Below are 26285 nucleotides of genomic sequence, written 5' to 3'. Positions count from 1 at the left end.
AAATATTTACCCCCTAAGTTTAATGGCGTTAAAATATATAGCCTAAAGCATAACGTAAGTGTAGGGCTTTTAATTAAACATAGAATTATTCAAAAATATGCTGTAATTGCTGACATCTTAGGCAACAAAGAAGTGTGTGTTTACGCTTTATTATAATAGTATAGATAAGTGTAAAAGAACATTTAGATTTCGAATTGTATTTCGAAAAGTCCTATTAAAGTAATAGCACCGTTGAGTGAAATAAAATTTCTTTGTTAAAAATAAAAACTTGTAATATTGCTTTTATATTCTAAATAAAAAGCCTTTTTTTATAGTTTTGGTTTTCAATACTAGTATTTGATATCATTGTCCCTTTAACGTTAAGGTCAGACAGTATGCTTTATTGTAATAGACTTTTAAGAAAATGAAAGCTCTCAAAAGATACATAAAGCTTAAAATAAATGTTGTTAACCTTCATGTTCTTATAGGTTGCTCCCTCAGGACTCTCTTTTAAATATGATAACGGTCAAATGATGCATTACATATTTCTTTCTCTTTTGGTTTTGGGTCTTGGTAATCTTAATTCAAACATTTTAACAATTGAATTTTTATTTTCTTATTTTAATGAAACAAAAGAACTTATATATTTATAACATTTATATAATTAAGGTTGTTTTGATAGTAGTAAAGATGAGACAGAGTGTTTGGGATGTGCGATCATTGTGATAATCGGGTAATAAATACCGCTTTGCATTCTATATGTAATCTTTTGCTGACTTATTTTTGGTTTTCATTATTTTTATATAGCGTAAGATATTAAAAATTATCTTTTTTGTTTATAATCTCGATCAAACCTAAATTGTTAAAATGTTTATATAACAATCCGTATCTTGAATATAATTGCAGTAACATATTTAATAGGATAAATTTATATGATCAAACGCAATTAAGATTGTAAAAGTCATTTCACACAGTCCGTTGCGAATCGATTATTTTACAGCCATTATAATTTGATTGCCAGGGATTATTTTAATCGATGTCTCAACCTACGCACTTCTCGATGACGTATCGATGCGTAGGTAAAAGATGCCCCTACGGCGAATATAAGCGAAAACGATACGTCATTATTCATTTTGAGACTGACAGATTGTGATGTGAAACACTCCGGTGTAATAACTTTAACACGCTTCGTCTCCTTGATAGATGTTTTTTAAGACAACAAAATGTTAACATGTGTTTTCGGGAAGTGTTCGGAGGAATGTAATTATTTCAACGGCTTTTTACATAATGTCTGTTTGTAGTAGATGTATCATTCTCTGGAATAACGTAAGACTCTATATGTAGTAAAGTACAGCGAAATACTGTCCATAAATATTTAAAATGCGATCTTAATTACTTACGACCGTCATTTCTTCGACGATGTTGGAATACTTTGTAAATAATCCGCGAATTTGTCTTATGTTAGATATTATAAAGTAACCTTGTAAAACACATTTTATGCATAGAAAAATAAATTAAATAATTAAGTATAGAATCTGTTTCACAGTCAAAGTTATTTCAGATGTCTATAACTTTTTCGTCAAGAATGAATGTGACAAAAGAAAAATAAGGAAACCGGCAAGACATCTATCTTTTCATAGTCAACTTAACTAAAAGGATTAAAATGATATCTTCCGTCTAACATCCAGTGTGGTCCGTCGAGCGTGAACACAGACCTCCTTTGTTAAAGCATTCACCGATTCTGTTACCTTAAAACCTTAATACCTTTATTCCATAACTAAATTTTAATTTTGCCATTCGAAATTTAAAAGGGTTGATTTTTAATCTCACTTTCCTTGAGCTTTGAGCGTAAGGATTTCTTTTGTAATATTTGAAAGTGTTATTCAGCTGGCGATAAATTCTTTTTGATTTATATTAAAAAATCTTATGTATCTTAAATGGGTTTATGAGCTTCATTTTTATCCTATTATATTTTGAGTTTTGTTACGTGAATTATGGTCGGAATGTAGATGCAGAACTCTTTGTGTGATGAATTTAATTTTTAGATTGATGTTTTAAACAGTCCAGAACCTGAAAAAATAAAGCATCGTTCATTTCCAATCTTTACCCAAAGTTCGTATTATGTTATTCAATAATCGAATACGCTCAAACAAAAATTTAGTTAGCTATCATATTTACACATTTCTATGTTATACTATGTATAATTATAGATAACTTAAAAACGACGAAAATTGGTGACTTTCACAAGAATTTCAAATTGTAATACACATGATAACAAACCTTCGAATCTAACTTACTCTTATTTAGTTAATCATAGTTGATTTGCCCTAGTATTTTTTTACTGTACAGGTATGCGACAAAAACACAAGTGTGTTATTAATTAATTTTAATGATTACTTTTCTTAACGTTACTATATGTTTGTAAATTTTCTGACCCAGCTTCTAAGGGCATCTATCTAAGTTCATTCAAAGCTCACAGATTAGAATGGGTACGGATATTTTAAAGCTCCAAAAAAATAATTTATTGTAATAAATCGTCGTGAACATTCGCCGTCGTTCGGCCTATCTCACCCGCACCCCACTTCCCGCCGCTCCGACGAGCGTGTATTCTACGCGACTGCAATGCCTCTGCCAGCATTCAGTTTACTTGCCGCAGCGTCGGGGGTCGGTCGTGCCGCTCGACGCTTTGAACGGTCGAACGATTTCGTAAAGACGCGCTTATCAATACGTATTTTAACAACGAGCTTCGACGAACTTTAATACGTGAATAAAGTTTTATAAATCTGCAAGTTTTGATTTAGAACTGAAATCGGAACTGTTGTGATTCAAGAATTTTAAAAATATGTGTTGTTATGTGACATAAATCGGTTACGTTATCGTGAACTATATAAAAACTGTGGTGAATTAACAAATCATGTGCTATAAAATACTAAGGACTATTTAATAAATTGACGACGAAATAAGACATCTAAATTGATGGATATTACACATCCGGCAAGGGGACGCATCACACGAATGCCGACGGAAAAAACATGACACTGAGCTTACCGTGTCTTGTTTTCCTTCTTGATATTTGATTTTTATCACGATGTCTCTCCAGCGAGTATCTCCAAGAAACGGGCTTTTTGGCCATGTATTATTTTGGTTTGTTATTGGACTCAACTTCGCAGATCAAAGTTCACTGCCATTAAAATATGAAGCCCCTGATGATTGCCAATGGTGGCTGAGAGGACCAAATGATGCCCACGAAGTTTCGCTAACTTGTAAACTTCGCACGATTAATAGTGAATTTGACACAACTAACTTTAGTGTTATCCCTTCAGAGCACACAACATCATTGAGAATAGAGTGCAACGAAGAAATGATGTACAAAAGCTCCCTAGATGACAGAAGTTTTTCTCATTTAGTGAAATTGCGTGAACTCGTTTTGGATAACTGTAAAATTGGACGATGGCCGCCTGGCGTGCTGTCCGGCCTAAGAGATCTCCGAAATTTAACGATTCGAACGAAAAACACCGAGTGGGCCGCTATGAGCTTAGAGATAGCATCGGAAAGCTTTACAGCTGTTCGGCAGTTGGAAAAACTTGACCTTAGTTTTAATAATATATGGTCATTCCCTGAAAATTTGTTTTGTCCACTGACAAATTTAGTGTACTTGAACGTATCTGCAAACCGCCTTCAGGATGTAAGCGATTTGGGCTTCAGAGAACGTGCAATACATCAAGCCCTGATAAGTGAACAAGACGAACCATCACCTTCAGCGTCTTCTTTATCACGTGCTTCATGTTCTTTAGATATTGAAGTCCTAGATGCTTCGAGTAATCATTTTGTGTTGATGCCAGAAAATGGATTTGTGGCTCTTCGAAGGCTAAAGGAATTACACATTCATGATAATGAGATTTCAATGGTTGCTGACAAAGCGTTGGCTGGATTAAAACAATTACAAATTATCGACCTGTCCAACAATAAAATCGTTGCTCTGCCTCAAGATTTATTCAAAGATTGTCGTCCCGGCATAAAAGAAATATACTTACAAAATAATTCTATAAGTGTTCTTTCACCGAGTCTCTTCGCTAACTTGGATCAATTGTTAGCTTTGGATTTATCAAACAATCATTTAACAAGTACGTGGATAAATGAGAACACGTTTACTGGCCTTATAAGGATGGTATTGTTAAACTTGTCTAACAATAGATTAACGAAGTTGGACCCAAAAATATTTAAAGATCTTTACACTTTACAAATCTTAAATATTCAGCATAACATGCTAGAGAGTATAGCCGCAGACACGTTTGCACCTATGAATAATTTGCATACGCTAATTTTATCTTATAATAAAATAAATCACATTGATGCTTATGCCTTAAACGGATTATACGTGCTGTCTTTACTGTCAATAGATAATAATCATCTTGAAGAGCTTCATCCTGAGGCATTTCGAAACACCTCTTCATTACAAGATCTGAATTTAAATGGCAATCGTTTGAAGAGAGTCCCGATTGCACTAAGAAACATGCGACTGCTTCGAACTCTCGATCTTGGCGAAAATCAATTAACATCACTGGAAGAACATAGTTTCGTTGGTTTACACAATGTTTACGGATTGCGGTTAATTGGAAACAAAATAGAAAACATAAGTAAAGAAGTATTTTCGGATTTACCAACTCTGCAAATTTTAAATTTGGCCCGAAATAAACTAAAACACATCGACACGAATGCCTTTGAAACATTATCTAATTTACAAGCTATAAGATTGGATGCGAACCACTTAAAAGACATACAAGGTTTGTTTGTAAATATACCTTCTTTGTTGTGGTTAAACGTGTCAGATAACCAAATAGAATGGTTTGACTACTCTGTAATCCCAACAGCACTACAGTGGCTAGACCTACACAGTAATAATATCAAAGAATTAGGTAACAATTACCGCCTGGATAAAGAGCTGCGTTTACAAACTTTAGATGCGAGCTTTAATAAAATGACGAAAATATCTGCCTACTCCGTGCCCAGTAGCGTCGAACTGCTGTTTCTAAATGATAATCAAATTACGCAAGTTGAAGCTCAAACTTTCGTCGGAAAAACCAATTTAACGAGAGTCGATTTGTATGCAAATCAGATAACTAGTATGGATCTCAATGCGCTTCGGCTAACGCCGGTCGATCCGGGGCGACCCCTGCCCGAATTTTATATTGGAGGAAATCCTTTTCAGTGCGATTGTACAATGGAATGGCTACAGCGAATCAACAAACTCGATCACCTTAGGCAGCACCCTAGAGTAATGGACTTGGAAAGCATTTATTGTAAATTGTTGTATAATCGAGAAAGGACTTATATTCCACTTATCGAGGCGGAATCGTCTCAGTTTTTATGTACATACAAAACTCATTGTTTTACATTGTGCCATTGTTGCGATTTTGATGCCTGTGACTGTGAAATGACGTGCCCATCTAACTGTACGTGCTACCATGACCAGCCCTGGTCGGCAAATATTGTAGACTGTTCTGCCGCAGGGTATGCAGAAATACCTAACAGTATACCTATGGACGCTACCGAATTGTACCTTGACGGTAATAACTTTGGCGGCCTAACAAGTCATGCATTCATCGGACGGAAAAATTTAAAAATATTGTACGCCAACAATTCTAACATTGATGCTTTGTACAATAATACATTTAGTGGACTAAAACGTTTGACGGTCTTGCATTTGGAAAAGAACAACATAAAAGAGTTACTCGGTTTCGAACTATCGCCTCTAGAGAATTTGCGAGAGCTGCATTTGCAGGATAATAAAATACATTACATTGACAATCGAACCTTTATGGAATTGAGGCATTTGGAAGTGCTGCGATTGGAGGGAAATAAAATTTACAGCTTTGCTGTTTGGCAATTCACAATGAATCCTTATTTGGTTGAAATAAGTTTATCACGCAACGCTTGGTCGTGTGATTGTCACTATCTACATAAATTCAGAAATTGGTTTAAAAATAATTTGGGTAAAGTCGAAGATGCTGATAAAATTACGTGCATATTTGATAACGTAACCAACACAATAGGCCCCCTCATGGCCGATTTCAACTCCACCATATGCACAAGTCACGTCGGAGGAAGTTCGTCGATTATTGAAAATCAAGTCATAAATGATTATCTTCCATTGTTGCTAATATCTTTGTGCGTGTTTGTTTTGAGTTCCGCCCTAATATGTGGCTTATTTTATTGGCGGCGAGAGCTACGAGTCTGGGTGTACTACCACTGTGGATTCCGAATGTGTTACAAAAGCACTGCATTCGACGAAGAAGCCGACAAGGACCGTCTATTTGACGCTTACATCAGTTACAGCGTTAAAGACGAGGCGTTTGTTGCTCAAATGTTAGCGCCCGGCCTGGAATCAACCGATCCGAGCTTTCGGCTGTGTTTACACTATCGCGACTTTAATGCCTCAGCCTATGTCGCAGATACAATAATAGAGGCAGTCGAGTCGTCGAAAAGAACCATAATAGTGCTATCAAAAAATTTCATTAATAACGAATGGTGCCGGTTCGAATTTAAAACGGCCCTACATGAGGTGTTGAAAGAGAGACGAAGAAGACTGATAATCATATTGCTCGGTGAGCTCCCGAACAGGGATATAGATCCCGAGCTTAGACTGTGTTTAAAAGCTAATACGTGTATAGAGTGGGGTGATAGACAATTTTGGCAAAAGTTAAGGTTCGCGATGCCGGACTTGAGGAAGTGTCAATATCATCGGTCCACTGTGAACATTTACGCGTCGGTGTCACCAGTGGGGGCGGGGCGAGCGCCGGCGCCGCCGCCGCCACCACCGCCTGGCAAGCTGCCGCCGCTGCTAGGCGAGGCTCTGGCGGTGCCGGCCGGCGTGCACGCACGCGAGCCCCACTCGCACCGCCTGCCGCCGCACGCGCAGCTATGGGCGTAGCGTATGCTTCAACGCAGGTAAACTCCAGTTCTTACTGCAACGCGCAAGCGTATTAGTCCGACTAAAAGTGATAATAAGTTAAGTTGTTTCATAATCTGTATTTATTGTGTACATATTTTATAATAAGATCGCATTTATTTGTAAATTAGGTTGCTACTTTTTTTTAATTTATGTTTTTGATTCCTTCTTTCTGCGATAATATTTTAGACTGTATGATACAAAATGCTGTAAATATTATAGTACATCTTTTGTAACATGTATAATTGGGTCGCTTAAATTATGAAATGCCAAAGTTTTAAACTTTTTTTAATTATTTGTATAGATGCATTTATCTAGCCTACGAGTTAATAACAATAACTTTATGAAGACTGTAAATATTTTATTGATAAAGATTACATGAGTTTGTAAATGTCTGTAAATATCGAAAGAAAATATTATCAAATGAAAAATTGAAATATACACACTTTGAAATTTTATTTCCTTTTGTTTTATTTCTTTTATTTCCATCATTTTTCTTTTTTTTAATATCATAGGGGTAAAGTTATAAAGTCGAAATTAGCTTCAATAGGTAAGTTTTTTTTCTGTTGCTTATGATTTCTTAACACAATAATGAAGTAAAATTATTCTTATCACTTTAAAGCCACTTTATCAAAAATGTAACAAAAGTTATTAAAAACCTAAAAATGATTTAAAAATGTCACTCTTTTAAATGGAACTTTTTAACGTATAAAATATCACACCACACAATATCAATACAAAACTCACAATATCCAGTTCGCATGGCTCGACGGACTGCGACGGCGACGGCGGCCGCTCATCAACTCATGAAACTGCTATTATCTGAACGCGGACAAATCAAAACGAAATCAACATCGTTTATTTTTGCCATTCGCACCCTTATCAAAAACGACGTCGACGGGCCAACATAGGAATAATGGGAAAACTTGTTTTTACGAGACCCGCAGCGAAAGCGGGGCGGTCTGTCGTATGATTTTATCGGATTTCTATATATTTACTCCTCAGCTATTTATGAATTGAGATAGATAAGTTATTGGTGAGAGATTAGAGCGAGATTCCGGCTGCGGTCGGGAACATGTATACCTATTCGTAGATTGATCTAACATTCATAGCCGAACTTCAGTAGTTTATACATCAAGTTTCTTACGTTTTATAGACACGTCCATAACTAAAATGACTCAGCTACATTTGTAATACTTTGGATCGAAAGTAAAACAGTATTTATCACATTTGTTACCTAGTGAACATTAACCTAAAATGTTTATTGTATGAAATTAATTAAAAACAGAAGTTATTAATATACTTAAATCCGTTGAGAATCTATATAATAAAGCGTAAACACACACTTCTTTGTTGCCTAAGATGTCAGCAATTACCTATAGCATATTTTTTAATAATTACTTTTTTATTAAAAAGCTCTACACGCTTTAGGCTATATTTTTTCAAGCAATTAAACTTAGGGGGTAAATATTTTGGATAAAAACCCTTACGCAGGAAAGAGACCATAAGTTTTGCCAACATCAAGGCGCAAGATTGGCAAGGTTTGTCATGTCATGTCATTTTGACATTTTGACAAATGTAAAAAATAAAATAAAATTTTCATAATTTAATGTAGATGAAGCCTTACGGGACAACTAGTTAATGAATATATTTTAAATTGAACTGAAATAATAAGTTACAAAATTCTTCTATTGAAAGTAAATTTTATTTATCAGCTGGTTACTTGTAAAAGTGTGCCTTGTAAAGTCTTTTAATTAAATCTTCTTATATTAGTACATAAACTAATTAAGGTAACTAATCTTACTTTGCAAACAAAATTTCTACTAATAAACATTTTACAAAATGGTTCCTATAAGAATTAGGTAAGTTTAATATTAAAAGCTCTGCGCTCTGTGAGAAACTTATGCGTTCTGGGTATAACTTCGATGAATTCTGAAATTTCAAATATACGGACAATACAAAATCAGATCGAGATTCTTTTAAACGCAAAACAAGTTCAATGATAAGTCAGCAAAATAGGCTGGAATTTCCACTATTAAATATCTTCTTTCACTGACTGGACATATTATACAAGTCCTCTCTCTCCTCATCGTTTCCTTCTGTGGTCCGCGATCACTCTCCTTGATAATCTCTCGAAGAGTCTAACTCAGTGAGATTCTCTGCGAAGGGTAGAAGCAGACACAGAGAAACGGCATGTACACATGTAAATAAATATTAAAGGCGGATTAGGCAATAATTTATATAGGCGTGAACATAACCACGGAAAGGACGAGAACGGGATAATGGAATTAGTTTTATAATTTAACTTACTTTATTGTTTAAAAGGGATGGAAACGCAGATAGTATTATCTGAAATAAAATTTAGTTTTGAACGTTTGTATGTTTGAAAAGTAATTACTGGGCCGCAAGCATATGCCAAACTTTAGAATTTAGTAATCGAGGGTCGGATTTTAAATGTCCTTTGTAAATTCGTGAATAATTAGCAGTTAGCTGTAGCAAGTAATTTCAAGCTACCCATTCGATCCTATTGATTATTAGATTTTAACTCAGTTTCGTTCGTTAGAATTTTATAAGTTCGTTAAAATTTTTGAGAATATCAAATTTTACATAAGTGCGAATGAAATAATGAACTAGATATATTTAATTACTGTTATTTTATTGCTACGAAGATTTCCAATAAAAACATGATGTAACAGAAAATTTGACACACATTACATGTATTAATTAAGTAACTACGTAAAATACTGTTAATGTATCGTTGTTAAAAAATAATCTAACAGATTTAAAATAATTTACATTTCGTCAATTACCAAAATAAAGCTAGTTCATTGAAAATATAAAAATGTTCCAATTGAATAGAATAATAATTTACTATTAATTTTATCTTAATAGTTATTTACTTGAAAACAAAACTAATAGGGATTACAAAAGGTCTAAGGTTTACTCAGGCTTCTGAACATTGGCTAAGTTAACAAAAGAGCCATCTGCTGGAAAACGCCATATGTCACTACAAAAGAAGCATGCGCAATTTAATAGCATCCTAATCTAAAAGCATCGGATCTCTTTGAATGCCGTCATATAAATACACATTATCGTTGAAAAAAAGGCATATTGTTATTCGATAATCCTTTACGTTCTCTCGAGATGTCACTGAGAAGATCAGCTTTCGTCTAGCCAACGGTATTGGGTTTGCGTAACTCAATACAAATCGTATAACAAACATATTACTGTAAATTGTACCTTAATTCTTATATTTAAAGTATATTTTATATTTAACTACATAAAAATGTCGACCACAGACCACAAAACAAGGACAATCGCGGACAAAAGCGACGTAATGTCCCATCCCTTAATCACATGCACCGTTGCTCTCGAAAAATATTTAGTAGTCCCAATAGAGAATCACTCGAACGCATCTATTTGTTCACAATTCTATTAGAGGGAACACAGCTTTATTTACGTATTTACAACTGGCCAACAACATATTTTCCAATTTGTTGTTGTAATGTAACCTCGTCCCGGATTATAAACATTCTAAATTTGAATACAAAGAATGTTGTCCGACGCTTCTCAGTAATGCACAGATTATGTTACTGTTAGTTTCAATTAAGTTTTCTTGTCCTGTTTTGTTTTTTAATGTCATTAGTTCAACTGAACCTTGTAAAGAATGTGGAGTCAGTGTTAAGAATTTTTGGTGAGCATTAAATAGCCGCGCCGACAGACCGTCATTATGGCGGGTTCATTTCTGTTATAGTTTCCAAACATAAGAGTTAAGCTTAGTTTGGCTTCGGTCTAATAATAGATGTCTCTTTTACCCTTTCCCAATACTGAAGTTAACATCATTGTTACTTTATTTTGAAATACCTATGTCTTTAAATACCAGTGTTCAATGCAGTAATTCAACGGAGTTCTCTAAAATATCAAATTGAAACTTTATAAAATGTGTACTAATGTTACACAAGCGGATTTTATGCTTTATCAAATCAGACCCCGCCAATCACATCCCTAGAGAACGTCATGACCTCCATTTGTAATAAACTTAAGCTTATGAATAGCATATTAGTAAGGGCCTATCCCAAAGGTCCGAGTATACGTTTGTGATAGCCCAAAGACAGCAGATTTCACATCTGAGTGCCAATAATTGACTATCAAACTTGATATATAGCTTTCTCAGCGGGTTGACGGAGATAGTCGGATAAAATATAGACGGCCGCGTTCCCGAAGGAGTGCGAGACGTTTCGTTAAAGCCTACGTAACTGATATTTATATGATAATCGAATGTACCAATTATCTTTGAATTTCATTGCCCTATGTTAGTGCACAGAATCCAATTTTTAATAACAAACATCCTGTGTAGAATAATTACTATTGCAGATTTGATTGCTAAAAATGTATTCAAATAAAGATAATGTTTAATGAAATATGATACAATTAATTATGCTTTAAGTATACATTTTCTTAAATTATACACCTTCATTTGTAAATCATGATACTGTTTTCAATAGTGTGTATGAAAATACACATACTTCGATATCTCCCTGAGTTCACAGCGACTATTTTAGAACTATAAATTTCACCGAGTTGGCATCGAATCGAACACTGCCTATAAGGTGACCATATATTCTGCGTCTACAATTGAAGCTTACGGGCGCTCGTCTATAACGGCAGTACAATGACCTGAATATATTCCAAAAATAACACAAAAATAATATTAAGAAAAGAAACCAGTCATTTCGAGTAGCAGTGTTGACATCTGCTAGATCATTAGCGCATTTACAGAATGAAATTAAAAAAAAACTCAACAGGCGACGACAAAAGCTCATTAATTTTAGTTTGTCATAGTTCTACTAATTTGTAAAATTTACAGCGGCATACTAATGGCACTGTATCCGGCTACATATCACCGTAATATTAAATCCCTTTGAGTTTTTGTCGCGGTTACGGGACCCGTGGACGTATTTATGTGTCGGTTAACAGCAATGAACGTTGGGGGGCAACCATCAAAACGCCATCAATTTTAATCGCTTTTTAACATGCACGTAAAATAGTCTAATTATAAAATGCAACTCAGAAGTAGCTGAACAGAAATCGGAATTTGGAAATTTGCCAATTTACAAAAAAGTTTTTCTTCTTTTCAAAGAATTGTCTTAGAATCGAATAGCGGATACGGGTTTAAACGAAATGGTAAGTTTCGGAAAAGATCCCCGAAGCGGATACTTGCAGGACTTACCTGATGGACTCCTGATTATGCGCTAAGGAAGCGTGGTTCTGCGCTGCACTTCCTTCAGTTAGTTCACTTATCGCTACATTGGAAGCCCCACATTCGTGTGTCAACGCTCAAACGATAACGATACAATACAATAAGTAATAGCAACATAAATTTCGTACCTGCGATTCGAATCCGTAATCATATAAAATGAACAGTGACTGCGTCCGAGAAATCAACGATTTGGTCATCGTTTTGACACACCTAAATCTCTTCTACATTTACAGATTTACACAAATATGCAGGTTGTTACTTTCATCACGTTTTCATTAAAGATAAGGTTGACACGACAAAGTTTTTTTGTAAAATTGACGAGGTGGTAAATATTTGCATTGAAATTGTTTATAGATAAAGATCATTACAATGAATTCCACATCTAGCAATAAAAAAATAATTAATCACTTTATTATTAAAATTTATACAACAGATTGCGTGTAAGATAAGTGTCTTGTCATGTATCATTAGATATATACTTAGTTTTAAATTAGAATAAAACATGCAATTAATGTTAAATTAAAAAAAAAATAATTAAGAGTTTTTCATAATTTTTTAAATTAGTCAACTAAAATTTTGAATTTAATTTTTAATCTAATCATCTTTACTAAATTATTTGAATTGTTCCAATGATTTACATTCTAAAATACAATAAAACTAATTAAATGCGATCTCATCGTTACACAAAACAAAACAAACGAACTAAAATTAAATAAAGTAGCGAACAATTTAGAGTGAAAAATAAATTCAATTAACCAAATAATTTGATTCATTGTACGGCATGTTTGTTCATAACAAAGCGAGTCTGTGAGGGTATGAGTCGTTTCCCTATAACCTATTGATTAAACTAGTGCTAAAAGCTAGGGGTGGTTGAAACAATAGTTAGCTACGACCAAACTTATATAGCATCCAGTGAACACTAAATCAACAAATGATTGTTTTACTGCGGAATATTGAAAATTAAATGCGTCATTGAAAAATAAAAGTATTTCTATTTTAATTTGTAGTCTATTGTTTAAAAAATCTAAAAGTAAAATTGATTAGTTGGTTATTCATGTACAAATTCTAAGCCAATTAATGAATATTAATGCGGTTTAGATATTGCAAAAGGGCATAAGCGTTGTCGCAAAAGGCGGAGCTATAGAATGTATTAAGATTGGATTATAAAGTGAAACAGCTTAGAGCTGGCATTAAATAACAAAAGAGTTACAAATAATTGAACAATCCCTTCCTACCGCTCGGCTCCGGCACTAACAATATTTACTGCCGACACTAGAAACGGTTCGGCACCTGGTGTTTTAATGTGTCAAGTAAATTTCGTTGTGATCATAAATACGTAGCAATAGTATTCTCTCGTAACGCCCGAGGTCAAATTTAATTATCATGTAGACGATGAATGTTAAGCGAAGAACGAACGCCTACAGTAACAAATAAATCAGCCAGCTTATTCGGCCATGCCGGCCCATATTTCAACAGCCATCTTAAACAATGGTTAAAATAATGGCGCCCATGCTCAAAAATAATTATTTGGAATCGATTTGAATAAATCAACGCATAAAATTAGAGACTACTATTATGCTTGATTTAGATGACAGGTCGTTTGTTACAGGCAAATTATGTATATTACTTGAATATTAAGAAAAATATCTAATGTGTTTTTAAATTACAACTGCCTGTTCTTGACACCTTAAATTAATAGATAGCGGAATTTAAAAAAAAAACTAAAACCACCAAAGACATCCAATTACACGGAAATGAACGTGTAATATAATATTTTAAGACATTGAGAATACTAATTTATATAAGCTTAAATAAATTAATTAACATTTGAATGATCAATAAAATCGTAGATTTTAGAATCAGAATAGGACAGTATCGCATTTAACAATCTCGAAAACGAAAGCGGAGGAATAGATAAAGATTTCTCTCAAAAAGAATGGAAAAGGAAGCGAACGATTCTTTTATTTTACCAAGGCATGGTAATTAAGCGGGCGAAGCTGTTAGACCCATCGTAGTGGCTTCTAAACGAGGCTTCGTCTGACATAAAGACACAGGGAATGGTGCTGTGATTCGCAGAGAGAATTTTATTTATTCAGTTACATCTAGATGTGGCATCTTACTAAATGTCTTTGAGGTGAATGATCCCGGTATGTCACCGCATGGAGTTTTTATATTTCACCGTTGTGAGTTTTTGTGCATCCGTTATGATTTTATTACAACTAAGGAATTTGATGTTCTGCGTCGCGTGAGATCTTTGTATTAAAACTAAGAGGGCAGAGAGGGTTTTCCTTATTTTTATATCTAGAAAACAAAAATAAGTGTCTTATGAAACCTACATTCATCTGTTCTTCTCCTTCTTCTTCCTTCTTCTACAATTGTTATACCTATTGATCTGAGATAAATCTACATATCTCTAAATCAATTTTATGTAATTATTTTCGGATAAATAATTGAGAATAAAAAAGTTTTATTTGTAAAAATCAGACGCTTCTAGAGTTGTTTGTCTTCGCTTTGATCCTTCGGGACTCCAAGCGTATAAGGATTAGGAATTCGTGCGGATTTGCTTAAAGGGGAAGACGGGAGAAAATTGGGAATTGTTTCCTCTGCCACACATTGAACAAAGCCCCCTCGTATGAAACGTAATGTTTGCTGACGTAGGCACGCTTAATGAAATTCTGTTAGTCTTTATTTTTCCGTGTTCTTTCACATTTATTTATTTTTTATTTCGCAATTAGGATCGCACTCGGCTATACGTTCAACTTTTACTCCAGTTTCGAGCGTCGTGTCGCATTTCGTCCTTAATTAAATCCGGTATTCGGAGTTTATTGCTTTTGGTTCATTGTATACGATTTACGCCTAGTGAAGGCTTCTAATGTGATTAAAACGACTGGCAGTAATAATAAACATTTTATTGGGGCATTACATACGCCGTGAGATGTATCTTTATAGTAAACTATCAGGTTATGGCCGGAACATCGCGTCGCTCCTAATCAACTTTGTTTTATTGTAACTCGGTAAGAAGATCAAACATTAGAACAACTAATGGGATTTATTTCGGAGTAAAGTTTTGTACTTTATTAGTATAGAAGTAAGAACAGGTATCATCATTTTATTATACCTATAAAATGATAAATTAAAATTCTATTAAATTCAAGTCGGATCTTAAAACTTCTATTTAACTATTAGTTATGTAACAATCAGAAAAACGAAGTCTGTATAAAACAATAGTTAATTCACTATAAAACATGAATTTTATATTATTTTCGCTGTTTATGCAAAACTCGTTCGGCGTTATCAGTCGGTTTCCTTTACAATTTGATAAAATGTATCAGTGCTACAGTGGTCGTCGGCTCATCGTAAGTTTCATATACAAGAGTATAATTTCAAAACTACAACAGTCGGAGAACAAACATATACAATAACATGCTTTATGTTTTCTAGCAGTGAAATGTGACGTCAATGTTGTCTGAAGCCTTGGTATCTAATAATAAACATTCTCAGGATTTTTTTGAATGTTGTTCTATTGTTATTTTTCCTACAATATTTGCGTATTTTTATTTTGACACTTACGAGAGAATCATTAGTTAGTTCGCTATATGTTTTTAGTTGGATTTTTTATAATGTTCAAAAGATATTTTCAACTACGTACCAATCGTTTCGAGTTTTCGATTTACAAAAATACGTATCATGCTTTAAACTGACGAAACCAATTATTTTCACAATTTAGTATTACAAAGTATTCCAATACTGTTTCATTCCTTTTGTCGATACTCTTTCTTCTATATTTCAGTTGTTACTTTGACACCAAACGAAACGTCTGAATTGGACCAATTTGCGCACAAGTGAAGCACAAAGACCGATTTTAATATGTTTTACATTTTTTAATAATAATGATAGAAGGTTGCTTATTTCAGGATAGTAATAACTAGCTGTTGCTCGCGACTTCGTCGGCGTGGAATTAAAAAAAACTATATTACTCAGTGATAACGTTGAATTTTATAGGTAAAATAATTTTTAAAATAGGGTCAGTAGTTTTTGAATTCTTTCAATACATACAAAAATACAAATATTTCCTTTATATAATATTAGTATAGACATCGATTTAAACATATATGTATTTTGATTCCTGAGAAAACAAACGTTAATAAGGAAAACTTCCTTGTAGATTTAATCTTCCAGCCTAACTCTGTCCTAACTTCTTACGTCACTAAAACGGCGATATTGATTTGAAATGGTAGCTACCAAAATACCGTAATTCAGTAACTTCAAAGTTTGTTTGCAAGGCAATAAAACGCAGGTAAGATTTTGGTACATTTTTTTTTTGTCAGACGACAGTCACTTTCTCATAGGTGATAAAACAAAAGAGTATATTCTTTTGTTTATTTTAGTATTCTAAGGATCATTTATGAAGCAACAAAAATGAAGTAACAGTCATTGTAAACATTGACATTATTTTGACAAACAAAGAGTAAATTATTATATGGGACAGAGCATTGCCGACAAATTGTATAAGTTAGATTTCACTTTCGTCCTTGAAGAATAAATCAGTTTTCGTTGGGCAGCGTCGCCATATCGATACAAAGGAACGGTCATAAACGAAAGTTTGGGTTTACTATATTAATATTTATTGCTCTCAAAGTACACGGAATACTTTCTTCACCGAGTTATAAATAGTTTTATGCCGGCCACCCGTTTAATGGTATAACAAGGGAATTTTATGAGACATTCCCTTCGATTGGAGAAAGCGCCATCTATATATTTTATCGGTTATCAGAGCGGTATTTAAATGCAACTCCGCTCAACAAATATAACTTACTAGCTGCTACAATGCGACTTCATCCCCATGAAATTATAAAATTTTCATTATTTACATTTGTCAAATTATCAATTGCAAATGTCAAAATGACATGACATGATATCAAACCATGGCAACCTTGATTCCTCGATGTTGGCAGCGACTTATGGTCTCTTTCCCACATTAGGGTTTTTATCCAAAATATTTACCCCTAAGTATAATTGCGTGAAAATATATAGCCTGAAGCGTAACGGAAGTGCAGGGCTTTTTATTAAAGGAAGAGCTATCCAAAAATATGCTGTAATTGCTGACATCTTAGGCAACAAAGAAGTGTGTGTTTACGCTTTATTATAATAGTATAGATATAGATAGAGATAACAACGTTTCTTGACAAATTAGTAACAAATTTATTTTTCCAGTTTTCATACAATTTGAAATCCAAGAAAATGATTTGTTTTGCTTTAACATTGAGGTTTGAAATCGATACCTCATCATTAAATGTAATATATTTCGTGAAATATGAAAACACCCTTTTGTATTTCGATTCTGGGTTCAGCGAAAACAGATATTTCAGTAATTACGACAATTGTGCGTATTATTTTACACTTTAGTAAATGATTTCTCCCCTCAGAGACGAATCATAAAGCAAAAAGCCTACAAAAGATCACATTTTCCGAACCTCTAATGGGAGGATATTATCCGAAAACCGTTTTGCAAGAATAAAATTTACTCGGAAATTTTTGTTGAAGCACGAACTCATTTTTATGTATGCTTTTATGTATTTCGCAGCAAAATGTTATCGGCCAAGTGTTAAATAGGGTCCTTAACTTGTGTATTTTTATCATCAAAATGTACAAAAAGGAACTTCGATAAGTTATGAAAGAAAATACATAGAAGCACTGAGTAAAAAAAGAAAAATATACTAATTTAACACTCTTCACAAAGTAAAACTAATTAATATTTACTGCGTCAGTCTTTATACACTGCTCTATGATTAACCTTGAATCAACAGTCCTTATTTCGTACTGAATGGAAGGTTATACTTTATAGAGACGACGAGAAAATTTCTGGGAGTAAATTAAACAACTTTGCTATAATTTTCTTGAATATTAAACAATAAACAAAACAAGTACGCAAGATATAATCATCAGTGCAAGCGAAGCCTTGAGGGTGTAATATTTTCATATTCAAAATCGCAGTACCGGAGCTCAAATGATGCATGTTATGGAAGCTAGTTCTTATAAAAAAGTAAAATAGGAGGATAGTGGGAGCTATTACACGCTTTACATCGTAAATAATCGTCTTAGTGCGGTAAATAAATAAGTGTATAGTGTCGGTTCGTGCGGGCCTGCTATCTGATCGGGGGGCCGGGACGCGCCTGAGCCGGGAAAATGCTGTTCAAGTGAGCAGATAGTGTTTAATGTAGGAGCAACATAAGTTTTGCGGCGCGTTAAAAGATAATGAGTACGGATATAAGAAAGAATGTTGCGTATTTTCTTCACCGACCGACATTACTGCCTTATCTCGAGCACTACATAGAGTTACGGTTGCGATGTTTGAAAAAAAAACTGTATACGTCTGAAGGATACAAAGTTGGGCTTAGATGGTATAGTAGCATGTAGCAGCAACTCACTCAATGTGAAATGATCAGAATCCCATGAAACTTTACTACTTATGATAGAAGATACATCTGCAAATTTGAGTCTACTTTGTCTTTTCGGACCTTAAAAATGTTACTTTGCTTGGGTTTTCAAACTTTGTCATGTAATTCATTTTATGTATTTAAATAACATTAATTTGTAATAATGTTTACCCTTGCGATTTATGTACCGAAAACAAAGTTGAAAATTCGCAAACTTATCTTTCTTTACTCCCAAAGATGGATTCAACTTGTTAAAGGTCAAAGGAGTTTAGTCGATTATAAAGTACTTGGAGATTGAGTTTGGAACGTTTACGCGTGGCACAGGAGAGCATGATTTTCCGATACTTTTCCACGTTGCTAAAGTTGACTCGAATTCTATAGGGAAAATATTTCAAGCCAAACTTTAGACTCGCCTTGGAAAGTTACAATGTCTTGTTCGAGATAAAAGTTAATTATGGAGGCTTGTTTTCTTCGCAAATTTATAGGTAGACGTGATTGTAACAACTTAAAAAGGATTGTGTAAAAACCCACAAAATGTTTTATCTTTACAATTTAAACGGAGAAAATCGAAATGTAAAATTTATTTATTTTTTTCTGAACACCTATGGACTATCGATTTATTAACATTATAAAATTCTTTGTTTCATGGGAATGTTTTAATAAATAAATATTTTCAACCAATATTTTAAAGGGCAACGCATTTTTCATTGCATGAAATTATAACGAGTGTTAAAAATTTAATCTTTCAACCATTTTTCGATATAATTGAAAAATAAAATGTTATTATTTATGAATTACAAGTGACACTTTTTTTTATGACTAATTCTCTTATTATTATTCTAATACAATTCCAAGTATTCAATTTATAAAATTTATATTCGGGGAAAAACGACGCCAAATAAATCGACAAATAAATAAAGTTAGGCATTCCCATGATTACGCCATCAAAACAAGTTATCGGAGAATTTGCGGAATAACAATTAGAATGTTCGTATATTGATGGCCATTAAGTTAATTGGAGATCGTGCGGTAAGACTTCTAAGTTACCACTTAACGCGAAGTGTCTATTAATACAAGCAGAGGATGAATATTGTATTCAATATATCTTGAATATTGTCGTAAGTAATTAGTAGTGCTACGAGTGTTGATAAAGTGTCTGTACAGCGTTAGAAATGTTTTAATAATGTATCTGTTACTTGGAAGCAGTAACAGTTTTGAATATCTGTTAGGAAATCTGATAGTAGCTCGTGCGTGATCGTCAACCTAACTTATGAGTATTAAAAATTAATGTTACGACTTGATTATGTAATCAAATTATTTAAAGAATTAGAATGAGATTTATATACAGTTTTCAATTTATTTTTAAGGAGCATGGTAGTAATTAAAGTCATACCACCAAAGCTACTCGCATAAATCTTCAATTGTTTTCGTATTAGTGCTTTATGTTCGTAAAGAAAATAAAACAGTCACTTACAATTTCTCTTATCATAATAGAATCAACTTATCTACCAAAGAAAATGGTAACAGCTTAAGTTAAACTTTATTTAACACTAATACAAATCCAGGCAAATAAAGTGTGGCGAATACAAGAGAAAAAGAAAATCCTCTACACTTTATTGTAAAGGAAAGAAAGCAAACATGGAAGACGAATCACGCGGGGGCAAACAAATCTAACAGAAACGCTTCAGAGCAGTTTGCGCTAGAAAGCGAACGCGATGTAATCTCGGATCTTGCGATTGAGAGAGCGTACGGGAGCTATGCATCACCTGGCTTCCGTTGCAGCGACGATCTTGATTTCTTTCCTAATGTACCTCCCACGTCCTTACACGTGACTGATGCTGCCACAACTATTTGACCTCCACATCTATCCACTCTCATAACAAATTATCTATATAGCAACAAACACTTCAGAGCTCTTCGTTTACTGGCTGATATTCTCTTAAGATATTTGACATTTCGTCGATAATACAGCCAACCGTTCATTTAACACCTACGTCGGCTACTGAATATCGTTTTCCGATTTCTCTGTCACAGACACATTTAATGTTATTTTGTCTATATAATAATAATATACTTATTAGCTGTCCGATGTGATGCATGTTTCTCCGTATTTCTCGTTAACACCTCAAACCAGGGAATTCGGAAGACGGAGCTTGTTAATATTTCTTCAAAAATGTTTTGACTTTTTCTACGTTGGGTTTTGATATTTATTATTACACTAGCTCTTCCTTAGCGGCTTTATCCGCATGAAATTTTTAAGAACCTTTCAATTGAAAATGTCAAAATTCAAATGCACAAATGACAACCATTCCAACCTTGCTTCTTTAAAGTTGGCAGCTTGAAGTTTGAGGTCCCTTTCCCACATGAAGGTTTTTATTCCAATTTATTTACGCCTTAGTTTAATAGCGTGAAAATATATGGTCTAAAGCGTGTCGTATGTGTAGTGCTTTATTAAAGAAACATTTTTTCAAAAATATGCTGTCATTGCTGACATCCTACACCAAGAAGTATATGTATTTACGCTTTATTATATTAGTATAGATTTCTCTATCCTTTATAGATGTACACTCTACCTAGAGCTATACAATTTAATGAATTACACTTTTAGAGGGGAAACCTAAATCTGTCATAATCTTTGTTGGTATAACACTATTCAATAGAACACGCCTGCTAGCTGCTTGTTATTATTTAGCTACATAGAATAAAAACTTCCTTTGCCAATAAGAAATTGAAATACGACCTAAAAGGAGAAAATTTCCTTTATTTTTCAACAAAGCTGTCAACCTGAGAAAAATTCCTGTTAAGAATTTTTATTACTTTATTACAATAATAAAACTAAATGAAAGTTATGTCTTCATGATTTCTAATTCTAGATGAAACTGTTAAATAATTATACAAATAATGTAAATGCGAATGGTTATATGGATGGATGGATGTTTGTAAGAGTTTGTAGCCTAAACGGTTGAACGGATTTCGATAAAATTTTATATAGATGTAGAGGATAGTCTGGAAGAACACATAGGCTACTCAGTTTTGTTTTTTTTTTATTTCACTCGCATCAGCTATTTTATGCCATTCTTAGATATATCTGGATGTTTAATTTTCAACTCACCGGATTCATAACCTTTATATTACGTCGATATTATTCGTATTCCCATAACATACATTCTACATGGGAATTGTTTTATGTTTCCTCTCGAATATAGGCTCCAGTATAACGCTGCCAATATTTCGTAGCCAACTCGACCGATATTATAGTGCACCATTTGGCAACTAACTCAGACACCCTGTATATTACACGCATACTATCCTTTGTAGTATTACCAATGAAGTACGCACAGTCGAGGACTTTTATTTCCTACCCATGCAATGAAATATGAAGCAGTTGAAATCGGAACCATCTCATATAGATAAACAAAAGTCCTAAATTACAAGCTTTATTGCGACAGTTTGCTGTAAATCCTAAGTGGGTTGGTAATTTAATTCTTTAACTATACAGTTCCCGAACTAACAGGGGAATAAGATTTTGCATCAAGTTCACTTTGTTCGAGGAAAAAAGGGCTCCGCGAGTTCCGTATTGAATTTCAATAGTGAGCCCCCTTCTTCGTGAGTAAATAACTTCGGAAAACTTGAGCAGCGGACGAAGTTTGTTTCTTATGATTTTAACATATATTACCATTTTGCAGGTTTTCCTATCCGTATTATTAATTATTTTGAATACTTGGAAAAGTTTACGAACATGTATTAAATGTACACGTTCGTAAACTTTTTTAAGTATTAAATTGATTTATTCTAACAGTAGAAATTGATTTATCTACCTAGTTCATTGTGAGACATATAGAAAATACTGCAATTTAGACGAGCATTTTTGTCTCTCAAGCTATATAATTTAATAAACAATTACTTCTAACATTACTGCCAAAAGGTAAGAATTTCATTTTTCTGCTAAAATATACTTACATAACCTACGCAAGCATTTTAGTATAAAAATATTTAAAGTCAAAATTTATCAGTCTCCGAGCATAAAATATAGTTAACCTAGAAGCATTAAACGTTCCCTCAGTAACAAGATAATAAACATAATCGAAAATACGCAGGTACTCGACGCGTCCTCTCGCATGGTCGAGCATATTTACATTTTTCTCAATTCATTGCGGCCCGACATGTTTTGGTGGATGGATGAGCCGGCGCTGACATTTTGTGACATTAAGCTCCATTGGCTTTGAATGTGTACTACACAGAAGCAACCCGCTCTTTTTAAATAGATAAGCAAATGAATTGGAAGACTTTTGTTAACAATACGTTCGTATTTTGAAATGTTTCGAGATTCCTAAAGAGATATATGTTTAGGCGTCATTTCACAGTCACAAAATATTAATTTAAATAACAAAGCATAACAACCTAAGAAATACATTTACAGGTCATTTTTTAAGAAATTACTGATAACTTTGCAATGGAAAAATTGTTTCTAAAGGTCGGTTTTAATAAATCTGAAAGCATTTTATTTTTACAACAACCACAAAACTAACGCTTGAGCCCCAGTGGCACAGACTTCGATTTGGCACGGTCCTGACACACCTCGCTTCATACACGTTCATACAAATTGGTTTCTTGTGCTCTGTATATAAAAATGCCTGACAAAACGACAACAAAATCCTCGTTTGAAATGTGCAATAAATGTTTAATTCAAAATGAATTTCATGTTACTAATTAAACACATCTTAACGTTCCCTGCGTAAAGGGATTGTAAAGTATTTCGACAGCTAAACCTCCGGTCTTATTAAACAAGTCTGTGGAGTGAAAAATTAATTAAAATTTAAGCCTTTCGCTTTCCCTACGCCCTAGTCGGAGAATAAAAGGCCTACAAGCTACAACTCAGTGAACAACTAAAGATCAACCGTGTTAGATAATTTCAATACCCTTATGCGGCTTGTATTATGGATTTTGATAAAAGATTCACATTAATGTAATCACGCTCATTATTACGCATACGTTTATACTAAAATGGATCTTAGTTTTGTTGACTACTATTTTCTTTATATTATTAAGGTGACAAACGAGCAAGCGGTCACCTGAAACCGCTGAAATTGGGAAGCGACCGCTGCTCATAGACATCCTCAATAGCAGATGCGTTGTCTACCTTTAATCTTTAATGAGTTTGTTTTGTGTGCCATCTATTTGAAAAGCCACGGAAGATCAGCACATATGCTGAGTGGTTATCACCAATAAATAAAAATAAATAAATAAAATAAATAATCCCCTTCCTATACGTCTCCGCAACCGTCAAATCCACTTTTGCTTCTCATTGTTTCCTCATAAGAAAAGGACAAAAAAGAGAAACGCGGAATTGCTCCCACTTCGCGTCTGTCTTCTGTGTGGTCGTGGTATTACACCGGACGAGCCGCCCCATTCTTGCCAAGATGTTAAAGCGGGCTCTACCGCTGTTAAATATCTATTTCTATTTCTAAATTAAAAATTTAAGATTGTTATATATCTTCCATGAAATATAAATTCTTCTATATTAAATGATTGAGCAGCCGATTAAACCATAAACAAAATAACAGAAAAAACTCGGGAGCGGACCGGTCGGCAAAAACATATTTCATAAGGAAAAATTGAGACACATCTTGGAAGCTCCGGGGCAGCTGTGCAACATTAACTTTTTCGTATAATGAAACTGTCTTTAATGTGATTGCAAGAAGGAATTTCTCTCTAGTAAATCGGTATTTTTAGTGACTTTGGCCTCGAGGTCTTTAAATTTACTTCAAATGTTTTTGCTATAACCTACATTTTTATTAATTTTAATATTTTTTGGATAATAATTTCGAATCTCAGTTCGCTCATATACACTGCTATACTATTCAATAATCGGTATAAAAATCATTCATTCAATAACTATACAATAGTTCAATGAGCGTTTGTTTGTTTGTAAAATTTCTCGCACATTTTACATGTACTGTTTTCTATTTATTGAATGAAATTTCATTTAAAATCAAAGATGTATCTGATAGAGCTTGAATATTTTCACTAATTAAGGGCCTACAAGCACTCGGCCACAATTAAGTCGGCCGATTTCTGATAAGCCAGAATTGAGTCGATAGTTCGGTCTGCGATAGCGATTAAGCTGTAATAGTCTGCTTCACACCTTATTTAGAATATGTACTATCGCTAGAGAATGCTCTTATGTCTTAAGATATTTTAAACGTAAGTATTAATGAAGGATTGGTACATTTGTACCAATCCTTCATTAATACTTACGTACTGTTTTTTTAAACACGATAAATATCGTGTTTAAAAAAATGAAAACTTACTTGGTAATGGGTACTTTTTACTGCAATTAAGTACCTTTTAATTTTGTTACACGATTTGTAATTTTTGAAAGTTAATATCAGTTGAATAAAGTTCTTTAGTTTTATCTTAAAGAAAATATAGAGATATGTTCCATTACGTCACTAAGCCGGTTAGGTGTCATTAAATGAAGAGCTGAGAGCTGAACGACACAGTTTGCTTTCAATGTCAAACCAATATCAGGCCATTGATAAATAGCGTCGGCGCGCCGGCACAATAAATCACAAAGTGGGTCAACTACCGACTCTATGTAATTTGTAAAATATGAACTTTAAAGCTGTGAATAGCGAAATAATGGCTCTCGAATTTATCGCAATAAATGTTACTAAAATTTTAATAGTTGCGCGAACGACACTTTGAAAATAATTTTGTTTTAACGCTATCCGAAAGGCTTTTTATCTCGTTAACTTTATATGTGGATTTGACGTGAACCAGACTAAAGTTCGTAAAAATGTTTTGTTATAAAATGTATGAACAGCTTTACCATCAAAACCATGGCACATATTTGTTAAATTTTCTAGTTTTTTTAATTTTCGCTAAAATAATGGTAAAAATGTTTCTAGTTCATTTATTCTTTAAATGATTAGTTTAATAAGAATATCGGAGTTATTATGGCACAAATACGAGCTTGGGTACTTAATTAAATCACTGGGTAATGGCTTTGAGCAACGCTCATGTGCCGCATCTCACCACAAGTGTACGTTCAGTCGTTTATTAAATTACAATCTCGCTTCAATAGAGAACGATTTATTTGAATTTAATATCCATTACACGGGTCCCGTAAAATCTAATTTAGTCTATCATAACACATTTAGTGTCCAGTTATGAAAAGTTTAACTTTTGTAATAATAAATTCAGAGTAAATCGGATTCAGCATACATATCCTACGTAAAAATTATAATTTTCATGGAATTGTTACAAAATATCACACAGATAGTTTTCTTATCCCATATGCAATATCTTGTAATATTAAACGATGTGTTTTTAAGATTATAAACAAATGGTTTACTAGCTTTTGCCCGTGACTCAATCCGTAGAATTAAAGGAAAATAGCTTATATGTTCTTCCAGACTACATTCTACATATATGCCAAATTTCAAAGTTATGTTAGTAATATAGATAACCAGAAATACTTGACACAACCCATTTTTTGCCTAAATATATCTTACCCAAACAATATAAAAACAAAATACCTTGTGCCTAAAATAGCTAAGGCAGACAACAGCAATAAAATTTAACTTCTTAAAAAGAAAAAGTGAGCACTTTACGATTAGCGTCAGAATCTTAACCCCTTAAAGTTCGCTCTGAAACG

General features: G+C 33.6%; 1 protein-coding gene across 1 annotated transcript in view; it reads left to right on the top strand.

Moving 5' to 3' along the window:
* Nucleotides 1–2625: 2625 nt before the first annotated feature.
* The window catches only part of LOC106103153 (protein toll), an 80971-nt gene continuing 57311 nt past the window's right edge, over nucleotides 2626–26285 (top strand). The window contains exon 1 of the mRNA XM_013282827.1: nucleotides 2626–6927. Within this exon, the coding sequence (XP_013138281.1) occupies nucleotides 3068–6910 (3843 nt within the window). The 5' untranslated portion in view covers nucleotides 2626–3067 and the 3' untranslated portion in view covers nucleotides 6911–6927. The remainder of the gene's footprint in view (nucleotides 6928–26285) is intronic.

Source organism: Papilio polytes, unplaced genomic scaffold (genome assembly GCF_000836215.1).
Source record: "Papilio polytes unplaced genomic scaffold, Ppol_1.0 DF823868.1, whole genome shotgun sequence".
NCBI lineage: Eukaryota > Metazoa > Arthropoda > Insecta > Lepidoptera > Papilionidae > Papilio > Papilio polytes.
This window is presented reverse-complemented; position numbering and strand designations above follow the sequence as displayed.